General features: G+C 44.9%; 1 protein-coding gene across 5 annotated transcripts in view; it reads right to left on the bottom strand.

Moving 5' to 3' along the window:
• Nucleotides 1-21,751, bottom strand: part of DZIP1L (DAZ interacting zinc finger protein 1 like) — a 41,822-nt gene extending 20,071 nt beyond the window's left edge. The window contains exons 1-7 of one of the 5 annotated variants that reach the window (XM_039220209.1): nucleotides 21,706-21,751; nucleotides 18,572-18,650; nucleotides 11,807-12,382; nucleotides 9,332-9,416; nucleotides 5,939-6,060; nucleotides 5,132-5,293; nucleotides 1,723-1,851 (exon numbers count right to left, since the gene is read on the bottom strand). In XM_039220209.1, the coding sequence (XP_039076140.1) occupies nucleotides 1,723-1,851; nucleotides 5,132-5,293; nucleotides 5,939-6,060; nucleotides 9,332-9,416; nucleotides 11,807-12,382; nucleotides 18,572-18,592 (1,095 nt within the window). In that variant the 5' untranslated portion in view covers nucleotides 18,593-18,650; nucleotides 21,706-21,751. Of the gene's footprint in view, nucleotides 1-1,722; nucleotides 1,852-5,131; nucleotides 5,294-5,938; nucleotides 6,061-9,331; nucleotides 9,417-11,806; nucleotides 12,383-15,155; nucleotides 15,202-18,385; nucleotides 18,651-20,546; nucleotides 20,569-21,268; nucleotides 21,339-21,705 lie in introns of those variants that run through there. The other 4 variants (XM_039220212.1, XM_039220210.1, XM_039220208.1 and 1 more) reach the window with 4 other exon arrangements.

Below are 21,751 nucleotides of genomic sequence, written 5' to 3'. Positions count from 1 at the left end.
TTGCTAATAAACTTGTTTTTCTGTTGTTAAAAAAATTAAAAATAGAACTACCATATAATCCAACAATCCCATTTCTGGATATTCCTCCAAAAAACTGAAATCAGGATCTTAAAGAGATACACTCCCATGTTCAATGCAGCATTATTCACAATAGCCAAAACATGGAAACCTAATAATCCATTGGTAGATGAATGGATAAAGCAAATGTGGGACATACACACACTGAAATACTATTTGGCTTTAAAAAAAGAAGGAAATCCTGCATCAACATGAATGAACCTAGAGGATATTATGCTAACCGAAAGCCAGGCAAGAAAGACAAATACTGTATGATCTCACTTACGTGCGGAAACTAAAATAGTCAAACTCACAGAAACAGGGAGAGAATGGTGATCATCAGGGGTTAAAACAGGGAGAAGATGGGAAAGTCACAGTCAAAGGGTACAAAGTTTGTTATGCAAGATATATATACTGTATTGTATACTTTGCTAAGAAAGTAGATCTTATGTTAAGTGTTACTGCCACACACAGAGATAAAGAGGATGGAAGGAAATTTTAGGAGGTGATAGAAATGATGGCAGACTGATGGTGGTGATGGTTTCAAGGGTGAGTACTTATCCCCAAACTCGCTGAGTTGTATACATCAAGTACATACAACTTTTCACATGCCAATCATATCTCAGTAAAGTAGTATGAATGATGAATGAATGAATGAATGAGGCCAAAAAAGCACTAAAATAAAACACAGAAATATTTTCTTTTTAAAGCTCAGAGTCGGCATAAACGAAAGATTGATAATTTGATCATTTTCACCACATAAACATTATTAATTTTGCGTGACCCAAACCACAATAAAGAAAACTGAAGGACCAACGTTGTGGACAAAATAAGCAGAAGAATGGAGGAGGGCTGGATTCACTTCCATGTGCTATGCGAACTCAAAAATTGGTAAGGAAATCGTTAGAAAATTAGGCAAAAGAATGTGAACAGATGTCATAGAAAAAAAATTAGCTTCTCTTAATGGGAAACTTATGAAAGGAAACATCAAGCAGTAGAAACACTTTACTGCGGTTAACTAGACTTTAATCCCTTTCTTCACAATCTTAGGCAGAAACAGAAGCACAACCTGACTCAGTAATGATCCCCATTGCCCTTCCTTGCCATGGGATTATCAGTGATTTAGACCCTCTCGCTGGACTGTTGCACGATTCATCCGGTGGTGGCCACAGTCACCTCCTGCCACTCATGAGAGCAGACTGTGCACAAGCCTGCCCAATTCCACGACATTGGCCACCAAGGGAAATTTTACACCATGGAAAATGGCAACTGCTACCTACTAAAGCAGAGTGGTTGTTAAATATCTACCGTCACATCACTAGATCCATCCCAAATACCTTCAAACCCAGGTAAACTGTCGCACTTCCTAAATGTTGTTTCTAACTGGGTAGAATCAAAATGAGGGTAAAGGCACCCAGTAAGAGACATAACTGTATGTGTTTTGAAAAGATCCCAGGCAAACCTGATACTGCACTCGTGTGGATCAGCAGCCTCACCTGAGAACCCTAAGGACCCTATTTCATGGTTCCATGTATTGGCAGAAGGTCTGACAAGATAAAACTTGATGTCTTTCAGCTTCTGTTAACACCATAAAGCAAGACTGAGACATTTTGTTGGAAGACAACATGGCTGTCTGCGAGTGGAAAGCAAGAGACATTAGCTCACCTGGATTTCCATCTTCTCCTTCAGGGCCCGGAGCTCCTGAGTCTGCCTGAGTCGCTCCTCAGACTCTTCGTCCCGTAGTGACCCGAGGTTGGACTCCATCACACTGTGGGACTGCAATGCCTGCAGTTTCTGAAAAGGCCAGGATAGAGTTGTATTTAAATGAGGATCTAATCTTTGATGTTGTCTTTTACACCTCAAGCAATGTCAAAAAGGCACACCTTACTCAACTACAAACTCCATCTTGTCCTCACCAGACATCTACATGCCTGCGAACACACACACAGGTGAGCGTTCCCCCTCACCAGGATTCCCCAAGAGCTCAGTGCTCACACAGGAGCGCAAGTTCCCAGGGAAGAACAGAATTCAAGAACACAATTTCAAATGCACTAGAATTTTGCTGCATCCAAAATCTGGAGCTCACCAGACAGCTGCCCCCTTTCTTCTTCAGTCTCAAATAGGGGTATTCTCAGGTATTCTGGACCATTCCCTGAAGACTCCTGTCCCTCCTCCCACAAAAAAAAATCCTGGTTGTCCCCAAAAAGACCAGGCTTTGTGTGGCTTGGCGTGGTATCACCAATATCCAACAATTCCTCAGCCAGCTGTGTGTAATCTGAAGGAAAAGGTACAGAAAAGTGGATCCTAGAGAAGAGGCCTTTCCACTTATGGTGGAAGACATATTTTTAAATATGTCACTGCTGCATTCACAAAAGTAAATTACCTCCATCTCTACTATTATACAAAACCAGTAAGACCCATTAAAGCTTTCAAGAACTGCAAGTTGCTGAGTTTAACCTGATATCATGCTTGCTAATCTTTAACTCTTCTCCACTGCTAAAGCAATATCCGGTCCAAATGTTAACCATTTCTAAACCCCTTGAGTATTTTCATAGAGTCAAGTGCTTTATCAAGTGTGTGCACAACCCTCCGCTTCTCGTGTGTCATTTCTGCCTTCACACCGATGCTTATGACGCCCAGAGAGCTGGCTCTCCTGGCATTACAAAGCTGCACGGTAATTTCCATTCAAATGGGGACTCCTTTGGCTGCTGGATTTGCCCTACATCTTATCTCTCTCTCTTCAGTCAGGGAAATCAGCCAAAGTAACCTCACAGACTTCTGTACCAGGGGGGATATTTTGAGGAGAAATATCTTCAAAAAGTATCTCCCTCTCAATGGCCCTCCTGACAGCAAGGAGAATCTTTTGTTGTGTTATGAGGCAGACGGTCTTACAGTGTCATTCACACTCACTCTAAATGAAATCTTCTCTTTTTCTCCCCAGAATTAGAAAAAAAAATTATCCAAATACACTGAGAATTGAGTCTCCAGTTTGGTTCCCATAATAAAAATAAAATAATGAAATGTCACATGAGAGGGGACAGGGAGAGACACATAAATATAAAAACACAGCATAAGCAATCCTACAGAGGAAAGACAAAAAAATGTTAAAAAATGTTTCAGTTTAGGAAAATGTGATCCAAGTTAAAAAGAAACCACGGATGGTAAGAAGTAGGTCCTCATTCACCAAAACTTACAATAACCAAAATAACCCTCTTAGCCAAAATGACCCTCTGACCTTTGATGGGGTGGTTTCTGAACAGTAGCTCCAAAGTCAAATCAATACCTATCTATCAAATGTCTGGTCAGCTAGCGCCACATCAGGGGATGAGTGTGAGTCAGCAGGGTGCAGGCCAGCTGGGGTGGAGGGGGCCATGGAGCTGGGGGGTAAGACCATGAGGTCCATATGGTGGGGTAACATCTTATCTCCCACAAATCGTTCCTTACCACACTGCAGGACCATTTAGGATGGGAGAGACTGAGTCACTACAGACACCCCCCCACACACACCCCCACACACACACAGCTCTCTTCTCGACCCCTCAGCCATCCCTAACCTTGGCTTCCCATCTCAGACTGAGCAGATGGATCACCCAAAACTCCAAGCATATCCTATGACAAGCTCCTACTCAAAAAGTTGTCCAGGTGTTTCTTTAGCAAAACACGGAATGATTGTGAGAAACGCAGACAGTTCATTTTCAAAAACAAGAAATGATTCTCCTTGATGTTAGAAGGACCAATAAGAGCTAAATACATTCTGAAAATATTTCTCCTCAAAACGTTTTCCCTGATATGGTTTTAGTCATATGGATTTATATAGGAAGATACAGTCTCGGGATAACCTTAATAAGGTTTTGCTGAATTAACTTGACAGTATATCCAGTAGAAGAGCAGAGGCTTTCAAGTTTAAAAAAGTTAAGTTCAAATCCCAGGTCTACCTCTTAGTAGCTGTGTGACCTTGAGCACATTATGTGAACCTCAACGCCTTCACCTGTAAATGAGGAATAATAATAGTTTTTTTAAGAGCTATTAAAAAGAAATTATAAACCAGGAGTTCCTGGGTGGCTCAGTCAGTTGATAATCTGACTTCGGCTAAGGTCATGATCTCACGGTTACTGGATTCGAGTCCCGCATCGGGCTCTGTGCTGACAGCCAGCTCAGAGCCTGGAGACTGTTTCAGATTCTGTGTCTCCGTCTCTCTCTGACCCTCCCCTGCTCATGGTGTCTCTCTCTCTCAGAAATTAAAAAAAACAAAAATTAACAAAATTAAACTGATGAATGTAAATCTGTGGAAGAGCTATATGCTTCTTATCTTTCCAGATAAGTTCGTGAGTTCGAGTTCTGCATTGGGCTCTATGCTGACAGCTTGGAGCCTAGAGCCTGCTTCGGATTCTGTGTCTCCCTCTCTCTCTGCCCCTCCTCTGCTCGTGCTCTGTCTCTATCTCTCAAAAATAAATAAACATTAAAAAAACAGAAAGGAAGTTATAAACTAATAATGAGCCTATTTTGAGAATGTTAAGGTTGTTTTGTTGTTAGTGAGAATTAAAAGTGTTCTGCACAGGGGCTAGAACCAGTTAATACACTCAGTAAATCTTACCATCATGTGTGATCTCCACAGACCCAGCAGAGGGCCTAGCATGTAGCCAGTGCTCAGCAAATACCCACTGGGAGAAAAATGCATTCATTAAATTTGCCTCATATTTCATCCAGTGACCAAAGAAAGCCCTTTGCAAAAATAAACAATGTCTAGGGGGTTCCTGCTATATACCAGACAATGTTAAGTGCTCTCTATCTGCTAATTTAATCAGTTCAGCAATCTATCTTAGAGAAAAGAAACTGAGGCACAGGAAAGTTAAGTAACTCGCCTAAGGTCACAAGCCAATGTGATAGAGCAGGGATTCAATCCCTGGCACTGGCCTCTGGTATCCAGCCTCACAGATTAGCCTCCAGTGGCAGATGAAATAAAATGAGTACAAAGGAAGAAATAAATTTTGAGAACAAGTAAACAGATTTTCAGCAAAAAAAATCCCAAAAAACAAACAAACAAAAACCATTGAAAGTCTTTTGTGTTGGGTACCTCTTCTAGAGTAGAGTTATGGTTGGCAACACTTTTAAATTCATCCCAAAATAATTTTTTTAGCTTGTCTATTTCCTCATATAGTATGGCCCGCTCTTTTTCTTTCCATTCATCAAATTCTTTCTTAGCATCTATTTCCTTCTGACGAGCAATTTCTGCTTCCTGGAAAGAAAAGCAGGAACAAGAGAATCACTAACTCCACGTTATGGCCAATATTTACTGAGAAACTGCTAGGGCCCCTTGTCTGTGCAAGTCACTCTGGAGACCCAAAGAACATTCATCCCACATTGTTTGGACATGGAGTGGGACAAGTCTTATGTGAACTGTAAAGTCCCTCGACGATAGAGACCCTGCCTTGTCTCTCTCTGTGTTCTGGCATAGTTGGTGCTCAATAAATGGATGCTGAGGAAATGAATGTAGAATGAAGAAATGAAGGAATGAGTTCACATATTTTCATTCTACAATTATCTACTAAGTACGTCCTCGGGACTGGACTTTGGAGTTTATCCAATCTCTGTTCTCAAAAAGCCAACCAGCAGTGTAGTGTAAGAAGTTAACATTCAGGTTGAAATGCCTGCAGAGGGTGCTGAATAATGCAGGACACAGCAATTCTCTCCTCTACTTTTGGCCATACAGATCTGGAAATATAATTGAATTTTCCTTTGCAGACGACCTAAGATCATTTGCCACAACCTGGAAGATGCCATCCTAGCTCTGACTCCCAGCTCCGGGAAACCAGCCAGACTTCTGGTGCTGTGGGACACCCGTGCGTCAGGGGTCTCCCTGGCGTTTCCTCTCTGTGCCCACCTGTAGCTGCCGGTGTCTCTCGGCCTCCCTCTGGGCTTCTAGCTCCCCTTGGGTCCATTTCAGCTTGGCCTGGAGCTCCTCCAGTATCTCTTCCACTGGCTGTTCCTGCTTCTTCTGCTTCCCTGTGGGCTCCATGCAAAGACAGGGTGAACAGGTTAAGTCAGAAATTTAGCGGCGTGCAGTTCCTTGCCTATGCCATCTGTCACCCCTCAGTCTGAGACTGCTTTGCCACTCCCATTGGACACTGACCACGGACAAATGACATAACCTCCCTGACCCTCCGTTTCCCCAAGTTGGAAAATGTAGATAATAAAAGCACCTAACTCAGAGGGTTATCGTGAGGATGAAAGGTGACAGTGCAAAGTGCTTAGCATAGTCCCCGGCATGACTGCTCAATAAATGTGAACTATGACTGTCGTTGAAAATAACTATTTTGGCAATACTAACACACAAATGTAAATGCAAAATTGGTAGAGTAACAGAAGCAGAATACCAAATAGCATGTACACAGTGATTATTGATACAAAAAACGTATCTATGTATCCTCACAGCCATCAGAGAGGAGTTTGAAGCAGTGAAAATAATTGTAGTTTTAAGTTCCCTTTTTTTCAGAAATATAATATACTATGAAGTTTCAAACGAAAAGAAAAAGAAGTGTACATTATGAAGAACACTTTCAGCCAAAGTTTTTTAAGTGTAAACTTTAAACTTTCTAAGATTAAAAAAAGAATGAATTATAAAAGAACATTCTAACCAAACCACATATAGATAAACCAAGAGTTACAGGTTAATGAAAAAGACACCAATTATACTTGAACAGTTGCTATTATTTATTTTTTGAGAGAGAGAAGCGGGGCTCGCAGATATGTGGGGCTCGAGCTCACCAACCTTGAGATCATGACCTGAGCCAAAGTCAGATGCCTAAGGGACTGAGCCACCCAGGTGCCCCCACATTTGTTACTTTTTGAAGTACCTTTAGTGACTGTTAGATAGATGGTGCTGTTATTAAAGCTCTAAGCCTTTCTTTGAAAAGAGAGATGGTTTTTCTCAGACTGGACTTTTTGCAAAGAGCAATTTTAGACACAGTAGAAATTAATTTGGGTTAACAAAGCGATTTAGGATGATATGAAATAGGAGAGTAGAGGTATTTGAAGAGCCAGCTGCCTGAGAATAAAAAGGTCATGAATATTAATTTAGCAAAAGTGGCCTTAAGAACATATTTTCCCTCTCCTTAAGCACTTAACCTTAAGAAAATAATAAGGAATATGCCCAAAGATTTGCATATAAGAATGTTGATCATCATATGATTTATAACAGGAAAATCTATAAGTAACCCCTATAAAGTAGGAAATCATGAAATAAATTATGATAACTGCATTATGAGATACTATTTAGCCATTAAAAATCATGTTCTCCAAGATGATTGAATGACATTGGAAAATGTGATATATTCTTAACTGAAAATAAGCAATAGTCACAGCTGCATACTATATGATTATATATGTACACAGAAAAATAATAAAAGACAACACACCAAAAAATTAACTAGGTGATATTGTTGATGGTTTTTATTTTCTCTTTTCTACTTTTCTGTATTTAAATTTTCCAGGTTAAAGGCATTTTGTCCAATTCTTTTATTGTGGTAAAATACACATAACATAAAATGTAGCATCTTAGCCATTTTTTTAAAGATTTAATTAGAGAGAGAATGTGCCTGAGCAGGGGGAGAGAGGCAGAAGGATAGAGAGAGAGAATCTCAAGCAGACTCCATGCCCAGCGCAGAGCCCGACGTGGGGCATGATCCCAAGACCCTGGGATCACAACCTGAGACGAAATCAAGAGTTGGAAACTCAACAACTAAGTCCCACATGTTAACCATTTTCAAATGTACAGTTCGGTGGTATTAAATACATTTATAATGTGATGTAACCATCACCACCATCCACTTCTGTAACTTTTTTCTTCTTGTAAAATAAAAACTCTGTATGCTTTAAATAACTTCCCATGGTCCCCCTACCCCCAGCCCCTGGCAACCACCATTCTACTTTCTGTTTGTATGAATGTGACCACTCTAGATACTACATAGAAGTGGAATCATACAGTATTTGTCTTTTTATGGCTGACTTACTTCACTTAGCATAATATCTTCAAGGTTCATTCCTATTGTAACATATTACAGAATTTCCTTTCTTCTTAAGGCTGAATAATATTCCCTTGCTTGCATACACCACATTTTCCTTATCAATTCATCTGTGCATGGACATTTAGTTTGAGTGCTTCTGCATCTCAGCTACTGTGAATAATGCTGCTATGTACATCAGTATACAAATGTCTCTTCAAAGACCTACCTTTTTATCAGAAAACTTCATTTAAGAAGTAGAAAATCTGTTTTCCCTTAGCAGCCTCCAATGTAAAATCAAAAATAATTAGATATCTAATAAATGCATAGCAACTAGGTAAATGGTGCTGTTTTAAAACTCTATGGGGCACCTGGGTCGCTCAGTCGGTTAAGCGTCCGACTTTGGCTCAGGTCATGATCTCACGGTTTGAGTTCAAGCCGCATGTCGGACTCTATGCTGACAGCTCAGAGCCTGGAGCCTGCTTCAGACTCTGTGACTCCCTCTCTCTCTGCCCCTCTCCCACTCACTCTGTCTCTCAAAAAATAAATAAACATTAAAAAATGTTTTAAAAATACCCTAAGTCTGCTCTTTGGAAAGGAAATGAAAATGAAGAAAAATAAGAAACAGGTTTTATTTAATGGCATATTTTTTAGATTTATGTTATGTGATTTATATTTTCACATCTGTATTTATTTTATTTGTTAGCAGCTATTTCTTATGGAACCTTAAAAATGGATATAAAGTATGCAAATCTCTTTATGGGAAAACATACAGTCTTTATACTCCTTTTGGATTTGAAATGGTAAAATTAAAGTGATTAAGTCATAATAAGCTCATGTACATACAAAAAGTCAAAGAACCAGTCTAACTGCTCATTAACCCCACTGAAGGTCATTCATGGTTAGCATCAGAGAAGAGCAGATTCACAGAAGGCTGAGAGATAAGGACCCTCCAAAGTCACCCCATCTGACTGCCCCATTCACAGCAAAGGCCACTGACACTCAAGGGGAGGGGCACAGACTGTGGTCACATAGTAGAAAGGGATAAAGCTAACAATGGAACCCAGCTGTCTGACTCCCTTTTTCTCTACACACATTGTCAGAAACCCTCCCAGGCCTATGTGGGATGGATCTCCCCAGTGTGGACGGCGGGATCACCACCTCCTCTACTGGATGATGAGGCCTGAGGGCAGCTGTGGTGGTGTATGTGCCCCGCACTCACTGAAGACCAGCCCAGGCCCTTCCACCGTCCCAGGAGGGCCACCTACACTCACCACCTTCCGTCATGCCCGCATGCCTGCGCTGGATGTGGCCCCGGAGAAAGGTGGCATTCATGAACGTCTTGTCACACAGGTGGCACTGCACAGAAGAGAAACAGTGGGAAGTGCGGGATTAGATCACCTGGCTCAGCCTGGGGTTCTCCCAAGATCCAAATCCCCATCTCTTTGGGATCCCTGGGCTGCTTCAGAAATGAAGAATTTGATTTGAATACTACCAGTGCCCTAGGGAGCAGTGAGTGCTGCCTGGGTATTTGATTTATACTGAGGAGTTTTTGTTGGTTTTTCACAGGCGTGATGATGGTCTTGTGTTTATGTTTAAAGTCGGAGTCCTCGCCTTTTAGAGATCCATACTGAAACAGTTAGAGATGACACCATATGCCTAACACACCTGAAAGTAATGCAGGGCTGGGGGAAGTGGGTAGGGGAACATGCGCAGAAGCACTGGCCATGGTTGACAATGACTGGGCTGGGTAGTGCAAAAATGAAGGCTCATTACCATACTCTCTCTTTGGTACATGTTTACATTTTTTCACAATAAAAAGTTTAAAAAAACAAACAAACAATGCCCAGGTCCCACCCCAGAGTGGAGAACCACCAGAGCATAGGATAGCAAATAATAGTATCTCTAACTCCACTACACTCTCCTCAAGCATTTCAGACACTGCCAATCCATCACATTGTGTGTTCACTGCAAAACTTAAAAATTTTTCCAACACAACTTTGCAGGCTGCCAATCCTACTCAATCAGACTCAGAGGGCAGAATATTTGCTAAATTTACACAAACGAGATGGAAATTGTCGGTTGCCCCCAATAACTTGCCCCTTTCTCCTTAGTTCTAGAAACCCTGATTTTTAGCCGGTCATGAGGTTAATGAGAATAAACACTATATGTCCAAGCCTCCCTTGCAACCAGGTGCAGCCATGTGACTGCATTCTGGCCAATGACATGTAAGCAGAAGTGATATATGCAACTTCTAGAAGGTGTCATCCAAGGGTCATGATAGTACAATAACCACTTTTTCCTCTGAGAACAGAACCCCAGTTTTCTCCTGGGGAATTACCCTGTCCTTTACTCTCCATCCATGGACTTTGGTCCATCCCCTGCTCCATGGTGGGACCTGTGACCTAGACAAAGCCAGTTACAACCTTGATTTCCCAGGAACCTGTGAGTGGTCCCAAAATGGGTAGGAGACCCAAACACAGCTAAACACAGGAGACAGTGAAATACTCGCCAGGTTTCCGGGACCAAAGTAGGCCCTCCATCACTCCAGCCTTGAACCTGTGAAAATCAGATGCTGGCATTGCTGTGGCCCAACTTGCTGCCACACAGATAGCATCTTCCTAAGAATGGAACCCACACTGAGGAAGAGTCACCAAGAGCTGCAGAGAGACAAACTAAATTCTAGTGCCACCATCTGATTCCTAGGACAAGCCACCCCTGAGTCCCACCGTGGCTCTGGATTTTTCAGTTAAATTAACCAAAATTCCTTACTGGCCTAAGCCAAATTAGACTGGTGTTTTATCGTTTACTACTGAAGAGATTCTGACCCTTTTGATCGTAATTAACATTACATCAGTTATATCAATTACCCATTCAATCAATTAACATTGTACCATACGATTCCTTCTGTCCCATACCCACTCCTAAACTACAAATTTCTTGAAAACCTGAATGAGCAGGACTTGTGCCTGCATCCTAAGAACAGGGCCTGGCCACCATGACAATTGATCAAACTGCAGCTGTCCCCAGGCCACACTTTCCATGCAGGTGCAAATGTTCAAATGCCACTCTGGATAATGAACCATCACTTGGTTGAACGACGGGGTCACTTTTCCAGAATGGGCCTGGTAGTATCAGTCCATTGCTACACACCAATTCTACAGACACACACACCTCTTACATACACCGTTTAATATCACATTGCTACATGCACCCACAAACCCTTCAAACACACATTCTTGCCCTCCATAAATACATACACCTTTACACACACACAAGTCCTTCATTCATTCACACACAGCATAAATACATCTTTATATGCACACTTTCACACACAAGCACTTTACACATCACATACTCTACATACATATACACACATACCATGCACAGATGCTTGCTCCAAACATTCACATGTGAGACACACATATTCACACTGTTCTTAAATACTATCCTCCACACATTCACACATGCACATCCTGGACATGCACCCTCTCCATAAGCACACATGCAAACACATCCTTCATATGCACACTTGCCACACAATACAATCTACAATCTACACACACACACACACACACACACGCGCGCACGCGCGCACTGTGCAGAACTTGATGAGATATCTCTACCATCTGCTTCTAACCTCAGTATGCACGGCCCCCAGCAACCCCAGGGTCCAGGGCAGTGGTACTGCCCAAGTGGCCCAAGTGGCTGGGTGGCCTCCTGTCTCCCACCCTGCAGCCACTCCTCACCGTGTGGTAGCCATGGGCCCCCGTCTGCAGGAGCAGCTGCTGCAAGGTGCCGATCATCTTGCGACGCCGGCGGCTCTCCTCCCGCACGCCCTTGAGCTCGTCGGCCTGGCGACCCAGCTCCTGCTGGCCTCGCTGCTGCTGGCCCAGGCTGGCCTGCAGCCGTGCCTCAAGCTGGGCGACGCTGGCACTCAGGCAGTCCTGGCAGTGTAGCAGGTACTCGATGGTGAGCTGAGCCAAGCGCAGCACCTTGAGCAGCACCGGGTCCACAGGCTGTCCGCAGCGGCTGCACGCCTCCCGGTCCAAATTGCAGAAGGTGACACTAGTGATGTTCTCCTGCAGCGTGGCCACATCCAGCTCCCGTGCCACGCGCTCCACATCCAGGGCGCTGATGCGCCTCCAGTCCACACTCTCAGAGCGAGGCTGGAACTTGAAGGTAGGGAGTGGGTAGGCCCCAAAGTGGGGGCTACCCTCGGCAAAGGTAGCAGGGGACTGCATGGGCTGGGGGAGCCCTGGGCTGACCACCGAGGGGGGGTGCCACCAAGGCCACGGCAGCAAGCAAACGAGTTGAGAGAGGGCCTGGAAAGTGAGGAGAGTCCAAGTTAGGCAAAATGCATGTGGCCACGTGTACTGTACCCCTGGCCAGCAAGAGCCTAAGTGGGGTGAGGTGAGGGACGTGTGCAACATCTGTACTATGCCTGGATGCTCAGGCATGGCAGGAGCTGGGTAAGGCGAGGGTGTGGGCTTTATAATCACACCGAGGTGGATTCAAATCGCAGATTCCCATCCTGAAGCCTTCTGTGTCCAATGGGGAGCAGGGATTTACTTTTCAGGTTTGTAATGAAGATTGGGGCATTGAGTCCCCTCCACCGTGCCCCGTGCCCAAATCCACTGCAAGAGTGCCTGCCAGGCATCTTTGTCAAAGGGAGCTGTCAAGTGTCTAAGTGGTCCTTCTGCAACCCAAACTGATCTCAGGATCAAGTCCAATAACTTGCCGTGGGAGGCAGAGCCACTCACCTTGACTGCATCCTATCCTCCCACCTGTAATTACAAGATTATAGCAGAACAGGAGTAGACTACATCTCCCAGGGGCCCCAGCTGCAAAGTGTGACCCTATGACTATGCTCTCCTGGTAGGATGTGAGTAAAATGATGGGGATGCTTGATACGGCAGCCATGTCTCTGCACACAGATTGTGCTCAATCCATTGTGGTCTTTTTTTCAAACCTAGTTTGAGAAGAGGCCCAACATGTCGTCGAAAGACTCAGATTCTCCTCTCCACTCTCTAGGTAGTCACAGAAATTGTTCTCTCTCTTTAAAGAGTAACCCGACAGTAGCAATAGGTTTTTAAAATGAAAATTCCACTAAGAATTATACTTTGTCCTACAGATAAACTTATACAAGTGTGCAAAGGTGTTTGTGCAAAGCCCGTCACTGTTGTGTTGTTTGTAACAGCAAAGTACAAGAAAAAATATAAGAAAGTGAAGTACAAAGTACAATAGTGGATACAAATGGTATCTCTGTACAACGAAATACTATGTAGGTATTGATAAGAATAAGGCAACTTATTAGGTGGCTCAGTCGGTTAAGCATCGGACTCTTGATTTCAGCTCAGGTTATGATCTCATGGCTCCTGAGATGGAGCCCCATGTTGGGCTCTGTACTGACAGTGCAGAGCCTGCCTGGAATTCTCTGTCTTCCTTTCTTTCTGCCCCTCCCCTGCTCACATGTGCATGCTCTCTCTCAAAGTAAATAAATAAACATTAAAAAAAAATAATAAGGCTACTATTCATGCACTGATATAGAATAATGAGCGTGTATACATATATATACACACAGAGAGAGATTTCCATATCTGTTTGAATGATAATATAATCACATCTAATAATAATTTGCAAAAATGAAGATATGTATGTATCACTTCTGTAACTGCCTATATCTATTCTATATACCTATATATCTATATTCTATATCTCACATTAGAATGGTTGCCTGTACAGGAGGAGGGAAACGGGGTGCGAAGCAGGGATAAATAAATAAATAGGTGGACATTGCATCAACAGGAGATGGATAGACAGGGAAGCCTTACACAGACCAATAGTGATAATGTTACATATAAAATATATATGCATGTACATACACATACATGAATGATTCAAATTCATTACTCATATATAATAATAACTAAATAAAATATACTAATTTATTATTCCTATATATGATTCATTATCTCCAACATTTTGTAAGCATAGACTATGGTATTTCTATAAACATAAACAAGCTGTGAGCAATGGTTGCCTCTGGGATTGGAATGGAACCTGGAGACTGATTTTCCCCTCCCCACCTTTCCATACTATTCAAATTTCTTTACATCATCATCTATTACTTTCATAATTTTTATTTAAAAAATACAACTTCCGCCCTTGAACTCTGAATCTGACCAGGGGAACAAGGAGTACAGGTGACCCTATTTAACAAGTTCTTTCTAGATCAGACTTCTCAGCACAAGATGAAGTCAGAGAAGTCACTGACCTCACGAAGGAGAAAGGCCTTGAAGAAATGGTGGGGCTGAGTTTGCAAAGTGGGAAAGGGCCTTTCCTGACCTCCCTGAGCCTTCACCTGAGAAAGACAGGTGAAGGCTCATAGGGTCCTTGAGATTCGGAGGAGGTGCAAGGCGAAGGTACTCAGTAATGTCCCAGCCCCAGAGCATCGAGTGCCACACACAAACTGTGTAAACACAAATTTACGAAGAGGTATCACTATTCCCATTTTACAAACAAGGAAACTGGTATCTAGAGAAGGTAGGAGTCTTGTCCCAGGTTGGGAGGCCAGACTCGAAGTACAGCTGGAGGTGCATCTGGTTCCAAAGCTTGTGAACTCTGAACACTGATTCTTGAAGCTATCTGTCCTGAAACTTCGCTTTGATCAGATCATGACCCCTTATGCCTCAAACTCCTTCATTCATTCACTCATCCCCCTTCTCATTCACAGCTTGCCTACTTGAGCCAGGCCTAGTGCCTGGCACTGACTGGGGCTACTGAGGTATATAAACTACACACCTGCCCTCTACCCAGGAGCTCAGCGTGGCCCCTTGTTGCCACAGTACAGTGTCCAAACCCCTTAGCCTGGCCTTGAAGACCATCCACAGGCTGCCACTGACCCCCCTTTTCCACTTCAGTTCCATGCTTCCCTTTCTCAGATACCCCTCCCCCAAATATACTCCAAAACCAAAACTATCCAGCCACGTGCACCCCCATCACGGCCATGAGAAGAAGATCAGCCCATTTCTACTTAACGTGTTGCACTACTTTAAAAAAAAAAAAAAAAAGGGAGACAGGAGACATGATACCTACCATTCTCAGCTCCAAGCTGCCACTGTGTCACTGGAGCCCCAGGAATCATTGCCACAACAAGCTACGCCTCGGAGCAACAGAAGGTTACCAGGCATGCTGCGGGGTAACAGGATACCTGCTTCCTGTCCTTCCCGTCTAGGAGCTCACCTAGAACTCAGCGTGTAACTATAAAAGTTTTAGCCTCAGAGGTTTGCCCACACTCTTCTCTCTAAGATTAAGGCCAAGAAAGCACCATCAGCAACTCTCTCACTTCTCCTACCTCTTTGAATGTTCCGTCCAGCCTCTTTCTGGAACAGTTACTATCATTTTACCCTTCCTTCAATGTGGGGGGAGAGTTGGGGGGGACAATGCCCCCATGAACTCTGCTGTTCATTCACAACCCATCCCTCCTTGCACACTCTTCCAGAAGAGGAACTGACACATAACCACAGCGTCAGCTACCGAAGGCTTACTTTAGGCTGAGCCTCAGCCACTCCCAAATCTATTTCTCGCTGTCTCATCTCTCTCAGGACCTTCAGATCTGGCCTTCCAATAATGACTATACCAGAAATTGCAAATCCAAACTCCCCCAGGGCCATGACAACTGATTCCCTACCTTAGTGTCCAAGATATAATTAGGCAGCAGTTCACAAAGTGTGGTCCCTACCAGCAGCAGCAGCAGCAGCAGCTGGGAACTTGTTAGAAATGCAAACCTCTCAGGGCGCCTGGGTGGCTTAGTCGGTTAAGCATCCGACTTTCGCTTAGGTCATGATCTCACGGTTCGTGGGTTCGAGCCCCGCGTCAAGCTCTGTGCTGACTGCCAGCTCAGAGCTTGGAGCCTGTTTCAGTCTGTGACTCCCTCTCTCTCTGACCCTCCCCTGCTCACGCTGTCTCTCTCTCTCTCTCCTAGAAATGAATAAAACATTAAAAACAATTAAAAAAAAAAAAAGAAATGCAAACCTCTAGGTTTATTGATTCAGAACAACTGTGCTAGAGAGTGTTGGGGACTGAGGCAAAATGTGTGCATGCCCTTTAAAAGGGGCAGCTCGCCTGGTGCCTCAATTGGTTGAGCGACCAACTCTTGATTTCAGCTCAGGCCATGATCCCAGGGTCATGGGATTGAGCCCCACATCAAGCTCTGTGCTAAGCCTGGAGCCTGCTTGAGACTCTCCTTCACTCCTCTCTCTCTCTTTCTCTCTCTCTCCCTATTTGTGCTCTCTCTCTTTAAAATAAAAAATAATAAAATAAGATATTAAAAGGGGCAGCCATCACTGGGCTTTGGCCATATGGAAATGGATTTTATGCATCCTTCATTGGCTAATTCTAAATTCTAATACCTAAAAAGATATTCAAAGATCTTTATGGGGGCGCTAGGGTAGCTCAGTCGGTTAAGTGTCCGACTTCAGCTCATGATCTCATGATTCGTGGGTTCAAGCCCCACATCGGGCTCTATGTTGACAGCTCAGAGCCTGTGTCTCTTCCTCTCTCTGCCCCTCTCATGCTCATGCTCTGTCTCTCTCTGTCTCTCAATAATAAATAAACATTTAAAAACTTTTTAAAAAGATCTTTATGAGCTGTTTTCAAACTACCTTTCTAGCTGCATCTCCCACTTACTATATTACTTGCTGTCCACACATTCATACCTCTGGGATACTTATTTATAGGCACTGTTTTTAAGTGCTTTATAAAGAATAACTCATGTAGGGGCACCTGGATGGCTCAGTTGGTTAAGTGGCCGGCTCCTAATTTGGGGTCAGGTCATGATTTCACAGTTTGTGAGATCGAGCCCCATGACGCTGCGCTGGTAGTGCAGAGCCTGCTTGCAATTCTGCCCCTCGCCTGCTTGTGCTTGCGTTTGCACTCTGTCTCCCTCTCTCAAAATAAATAAATAAGTGAGAGACTCTTGAATGCTGACAAAAACTGAGGACTGATGGATGTGGGGGGGAGGGGGGGATGGGCATAGAGGAGGACACTTATGGGGATGAGCACTGAGTGTTATGTGGAAACTAATTTGACAATAAACTATTTGTAAAATAAATAAATAAATAAATAAGCAAGCATTTAAAAAAGAATAACTCATGTAATCCTCAGAACAAGCCCTCAAGGAGGTACTAATATTATGCAAACCACAAAGAAGTAAAGAAGTTTGTCCCAGACGTAGGAGGCAAGATCCAGACCCATGCAGCCTGGTTAGAGTCTGACCTCTTAGCCACTATGCCATGCTGCCTATTGGTAGAGATGGACCTCCACCACTTCCTCCTGCTCCTACTGCACATGAATGAATGGATGCTTCAAGACCTTCCTCACACCTGACAGCCACCATAAATCCTTCCCAGGCTCAGTCAGAAAGCCCTGCCCTCCCCTGGGCTCCCAGAATCGCGTATACACTCCTCTGAGCACCTCACCATACTCCAGTCTGTACTGGTGTGACTATGCAGCATCCATCATCAACAAATGACTCCTAAGCCCCTACTAAGTGCCAGGCACTACGACTGGCACTCAGAATTGATGGTGACCCAGGCAATACTCCCTGCTGTTGTTAATAAAACTAGTTAACAGTTCTGGAATTGTGTGCTCCACACAGAGTTGTAAGGCATGCCAGGCCCTACCCCACTTAGTTCTCATTACAACCCAGGGTACAGAGGAAGAAAATTAAATGTGACCCAAGAAGGCAGAACGACTTTCCTACAGTCACACGACTAGTAAACGATGGTGTCTGGCTCCAGAGTTCTCCAGAATGAGAGAAAAATACACAGAAATTACCCTACAGACTGATAAGTGCCAGGGTAGGAGCTACATGGTGCAGTGGGTGTACCAAAGAGAGGCCATACCAGGACATTCCTGTCTCCCTCCCCCCGCCATTCTCCCTCAGCTATAAGTTCCCCCAGGGATGAGGCCATGGCTTATCCATATCTGTTCTGTTCTAACCCCTAGCATATTACTTGTACTCCAGGTTGCCATTCACCTGAGCAGAAGGGTCAGTGTTTCTGTGTACCAGGCACTGTGCTAGCCTTGCTATTTCTAGCCATCATACAACCTTGTATGTAGCTCTCATTTGCCTCATCTGACAAATGTAGAAACTGAGGCTCAGAAAAGCTAAGACACCTGCCCCCAAGTCACTCAACTGCTAAGTAACGAACCCAAAATTTAAACCAGGTTCTGACTCCAAAGCTTTGGAATTATGTCAGGCTACCTCCTGCTGATGATGATGGTGACACACAGATTACTTCTCATCATGGAAATGACACTACCTGAGATCTCTTGTCCAATCTCCAAGAACGGAAAGATTTTACAGGAACTCACAACAGGATCGGTGCCGGAGACCCAAAATTCTCTCTGTATCTCCACAGAGCGTAGCTGAACACGACTCAACTCCACAGCTTGTGTCCAGGTTGGGATGCCAGGAGACAAAGCCAAATGAGAGTACTGCAGGTTACCTGGAAACCACGTACCCCCATGGGCAGGAAAGCAGCGCTCTCTCCAGACTGAGTTCTCAGCACACTGCTTTCCCCACATCTGGGAACAGAAACACAAGGCAGAAATGACTCGCCATCATTAGGAAATCCAAGGCCGTGCTAACCATCTCTAGATGTTTTGATGGGGTCCCAGGAAACTTCCCAATCCTAGATCAATGTCATGAATGAGTGGACCCCAAAGAACGCTATTTATCCTAGCATTCCAAGGTTGCTTCATTACTGAAGAGATGGTTTATACCTGGGGCAATCCCACAGCCAAGAAAACAAGCTTTCTTGCCTTACACACCCACAGTGATGAGGGGTTCACCACCTCACGAAGAAGTCCTCCCACAGCGAACCAACTCCTGGAGACTTTACCGTTCCTCTGAAACCTGCTCCTCTATAATCTGTCAAAGATAACTTGCACAAAATCAATCAAATGGCTGATAATGTTACTATAAATTGACGGCTAGACTATACCACCTCCTCTGCCACCTTACTGTCTCTTGTGCTCCCTCAAGTATGCAGCCAAAAGGAGCTGTTAGAGGAGTCAAGCTACCAAGGCGGCTGCCAGGCAATCGTTTCCAAACCTGCCCTGGCTCCAGAGCCACCTTCAGCCGGAGGCGGAGGCGCCCTGGGAGCCCGGGCATGTCATTAGTGCTAATTGTTGTAGCTGCCAAGGAAACCTTCCCAGTTTGCAAACAAGCCAGGCTCACACCAGAGGCAAGGGAGCCCTAGGGATCCCAAAGAAGACTGGGGTGACTCAAGAGCTCTTCTGGAACACTATCATTACACATCTTACTTACTCCCTGATTCAGTTGTTTTCTAAAGAAAGGTGTACCCTTGCCACTCCTTCATGCCCTTCATGGGGGCTGTATTTACTCCCAGAACCATCAAGTAGCACACAGCTCTCCCTTACAGCTGGCTTCCCTTCCCACTAACTTTAAGGAAGTATTTTTCTTTCTTCATTTTTTAGTTTAGTTGACGCACAATGTTACATTAGTTTCAGGTGTACAACCTAGTGATTTGTCAAGTTTATCCATTATGCTATGTTCACAAGCATAGCTTCTATCTGTCCCATTACATCGCTACTACACTATCACTGACTGTACCCCTTATGCTCTGCTTTTTATTCCGGTGACTTACTCTGTAACTGGTAGCCTGTATTTCTCTGTAAGGAGGCATTTTTAAAAAATAGTACCAATGGTTTTCTCAAGAGCCTCTTTTAGGTTTTTGCCACAAAAGAATTTTCTTTAAAATAAAAATTGGGAAGGGCACCTGGGTTAAGCACCGGACTTCAGCTCAGGTCATAATCCCGAGGTTCGTGGGTTTGAGCTCTGTGTCGGGCTCTGTGCTGACAGCTCAGGCTGGAGCCTGTTTCAGATACTGTCTCCCTCTCTCTCTGTCCCTAACCTGCTCACAGTCTCTCTCTCTCTCAAAAATAAATGAACATGAAAAAAATTTTTAATAAAGTCAAATAAAAATTGGGGCAAGGGCTTTAACTGTCATTGCTTAGGAGAATTTTAGAGGGGAAGACTACAAATTGACATGACCTATCTTCCTGGGTGCGGAATTGTCAAAAATCACTACTGCTTTTTACATCCAAAAGAATACCAGTTTCGAATAATATACTGGTGCTTTCTTTCCCATAGAGGAGTCGCTGCTTCTTAGTAGGTTTTCTATTCCTTCAGGCATCAGAGCCTCACTGAATCCCCTCCTAGAGGTACAAAGGCCTCACTGGTATTGCAGGTAGTTAACCTTAACCCTGCTAACCAAGACAGGCCCTTTCCAAAAGGGGGCTGCAAGGAAATTCAGAACAGCCCACCAAGTTGCCCCTTCCCTGCTCCTGTCTGTGTCTACTGAGCCACAGGCCTTTTGACCAAACTTCAGCTCTGTGGAAGAAGCGTTACATTCCACAAAGGAATTCAGGATCCGGTTCCCAACCTGAAGCATATACCTTAGTGAGACCATTTTATCAAGTTGGATGGTATCCAAAAGTATCTCCACATGATGAAGATGTCTCTAGACCCTCCTGCTGACAGAGACAAGGAAAAAAAAAAAGACTTTATCAACCACTTGACTGTAGGAGTGGCCTTCTCTAACTGGGGTTGTTCTCACTGGCGGGTCCTCAGCTCCAGGAGGCCAGGAGGAAGTGATGAGGGACCTTGACACAGGAGGAAGACCACTCGCTCTGTCTGCAGACGGAAGTATGAGAGGCCACAGTGAAAGCACCTCACTCACCAGGCTTCTCTTCCAAGTGCTATGCTGTTAGAAATTAAATTCCGGAAACAATGCAGGGGCAGGTAGGCGCCAGGCCCTTAGGAGTGCTGGGTGAAGGCGAGCCCCTGCTCAGGCCTTACGGACCCCCTTCTAGACCTTCGCTCCGTCCTATACAAGGCAAGTCTCCCCTGGACTTTATCTGCATGGACTTCAAAAGGAAAATACCATTGCTGTCTCCGGCTAATCTCCAGCCCCAGAGTGCAAGAGGGACAAACCAGAGATGCCAATGTTTGTTTTTAAATCACCTCATCACCAAAGGGTCCCCCTTTACCTGCAGAACTCAAAGCATCAAGCCCCCCAAGCCATTTTACTTTTTTTCAAAAAGTAGGCATCCAAGTCTGTCCATCCAGGGAAGCCCAGTCCTGGGGTGCAGTCATTCCTGCTTCCCTCCCGGGGTACCTCGGTCCCTGGCAGGCCGAGAGAGCTGGATTTGGGGGCCCGCGCGGGGCGCTGGAAGCGGCGGTCCAGAGGCTGATCCGCAGCTCCGCGGCCGGTCGATCCCCTGCAGGGCGTCGGAGCCGCTAATGTTTAACCTCCTGCAGTCCGCGGCACCCGCAGCTCGGACGGCGAGGGCGTTCTCCACCCGCGCCCCTCCCGGGCCGAATTCCTGCCATAGTTCTCCCACGCGGCCCCGCTCCCCTGGGGGCTGCCGGAGCGGGCTCCCCAGCTCGGCCCCCGCCCCGCCTCTCCCGGCTCGCTCCACCGCCCCAACCTCCCGGGGGCCGTTCCGGGAACGCCGGCCGCCGCGCCGGCCGGGGATGCTCCCCCAGCGTCGTGGAGCCCGGTCGCCCTCCCCGGCGGGGACAGAGCCAGCCGCCCACCCCAGCGCAGCCGACTTGCGGGCCCGCGGGCGAGAGAGCCTTCCGTACAGGCAGCCGGACG

This window comes from Hyaena hyaena, unplaced genomic scaffold (assembly GCF_003009895.1).
Source record: "Hyaena hyaena isolate Hyena2069 unplaced genomic scaffold, ASM300989v1 scaffold_870, whole genome shotgun sequence".
NCBI classification, from domain to species: Eukaryota; Metazoa; Chordata; class Mammalia; order Carnivora; family Hyaenidae; genus Hyaena; species Hyaena hyaena.
This window is presented reverse-complemented; position numbering and strand designations above follow the sequence as displayed.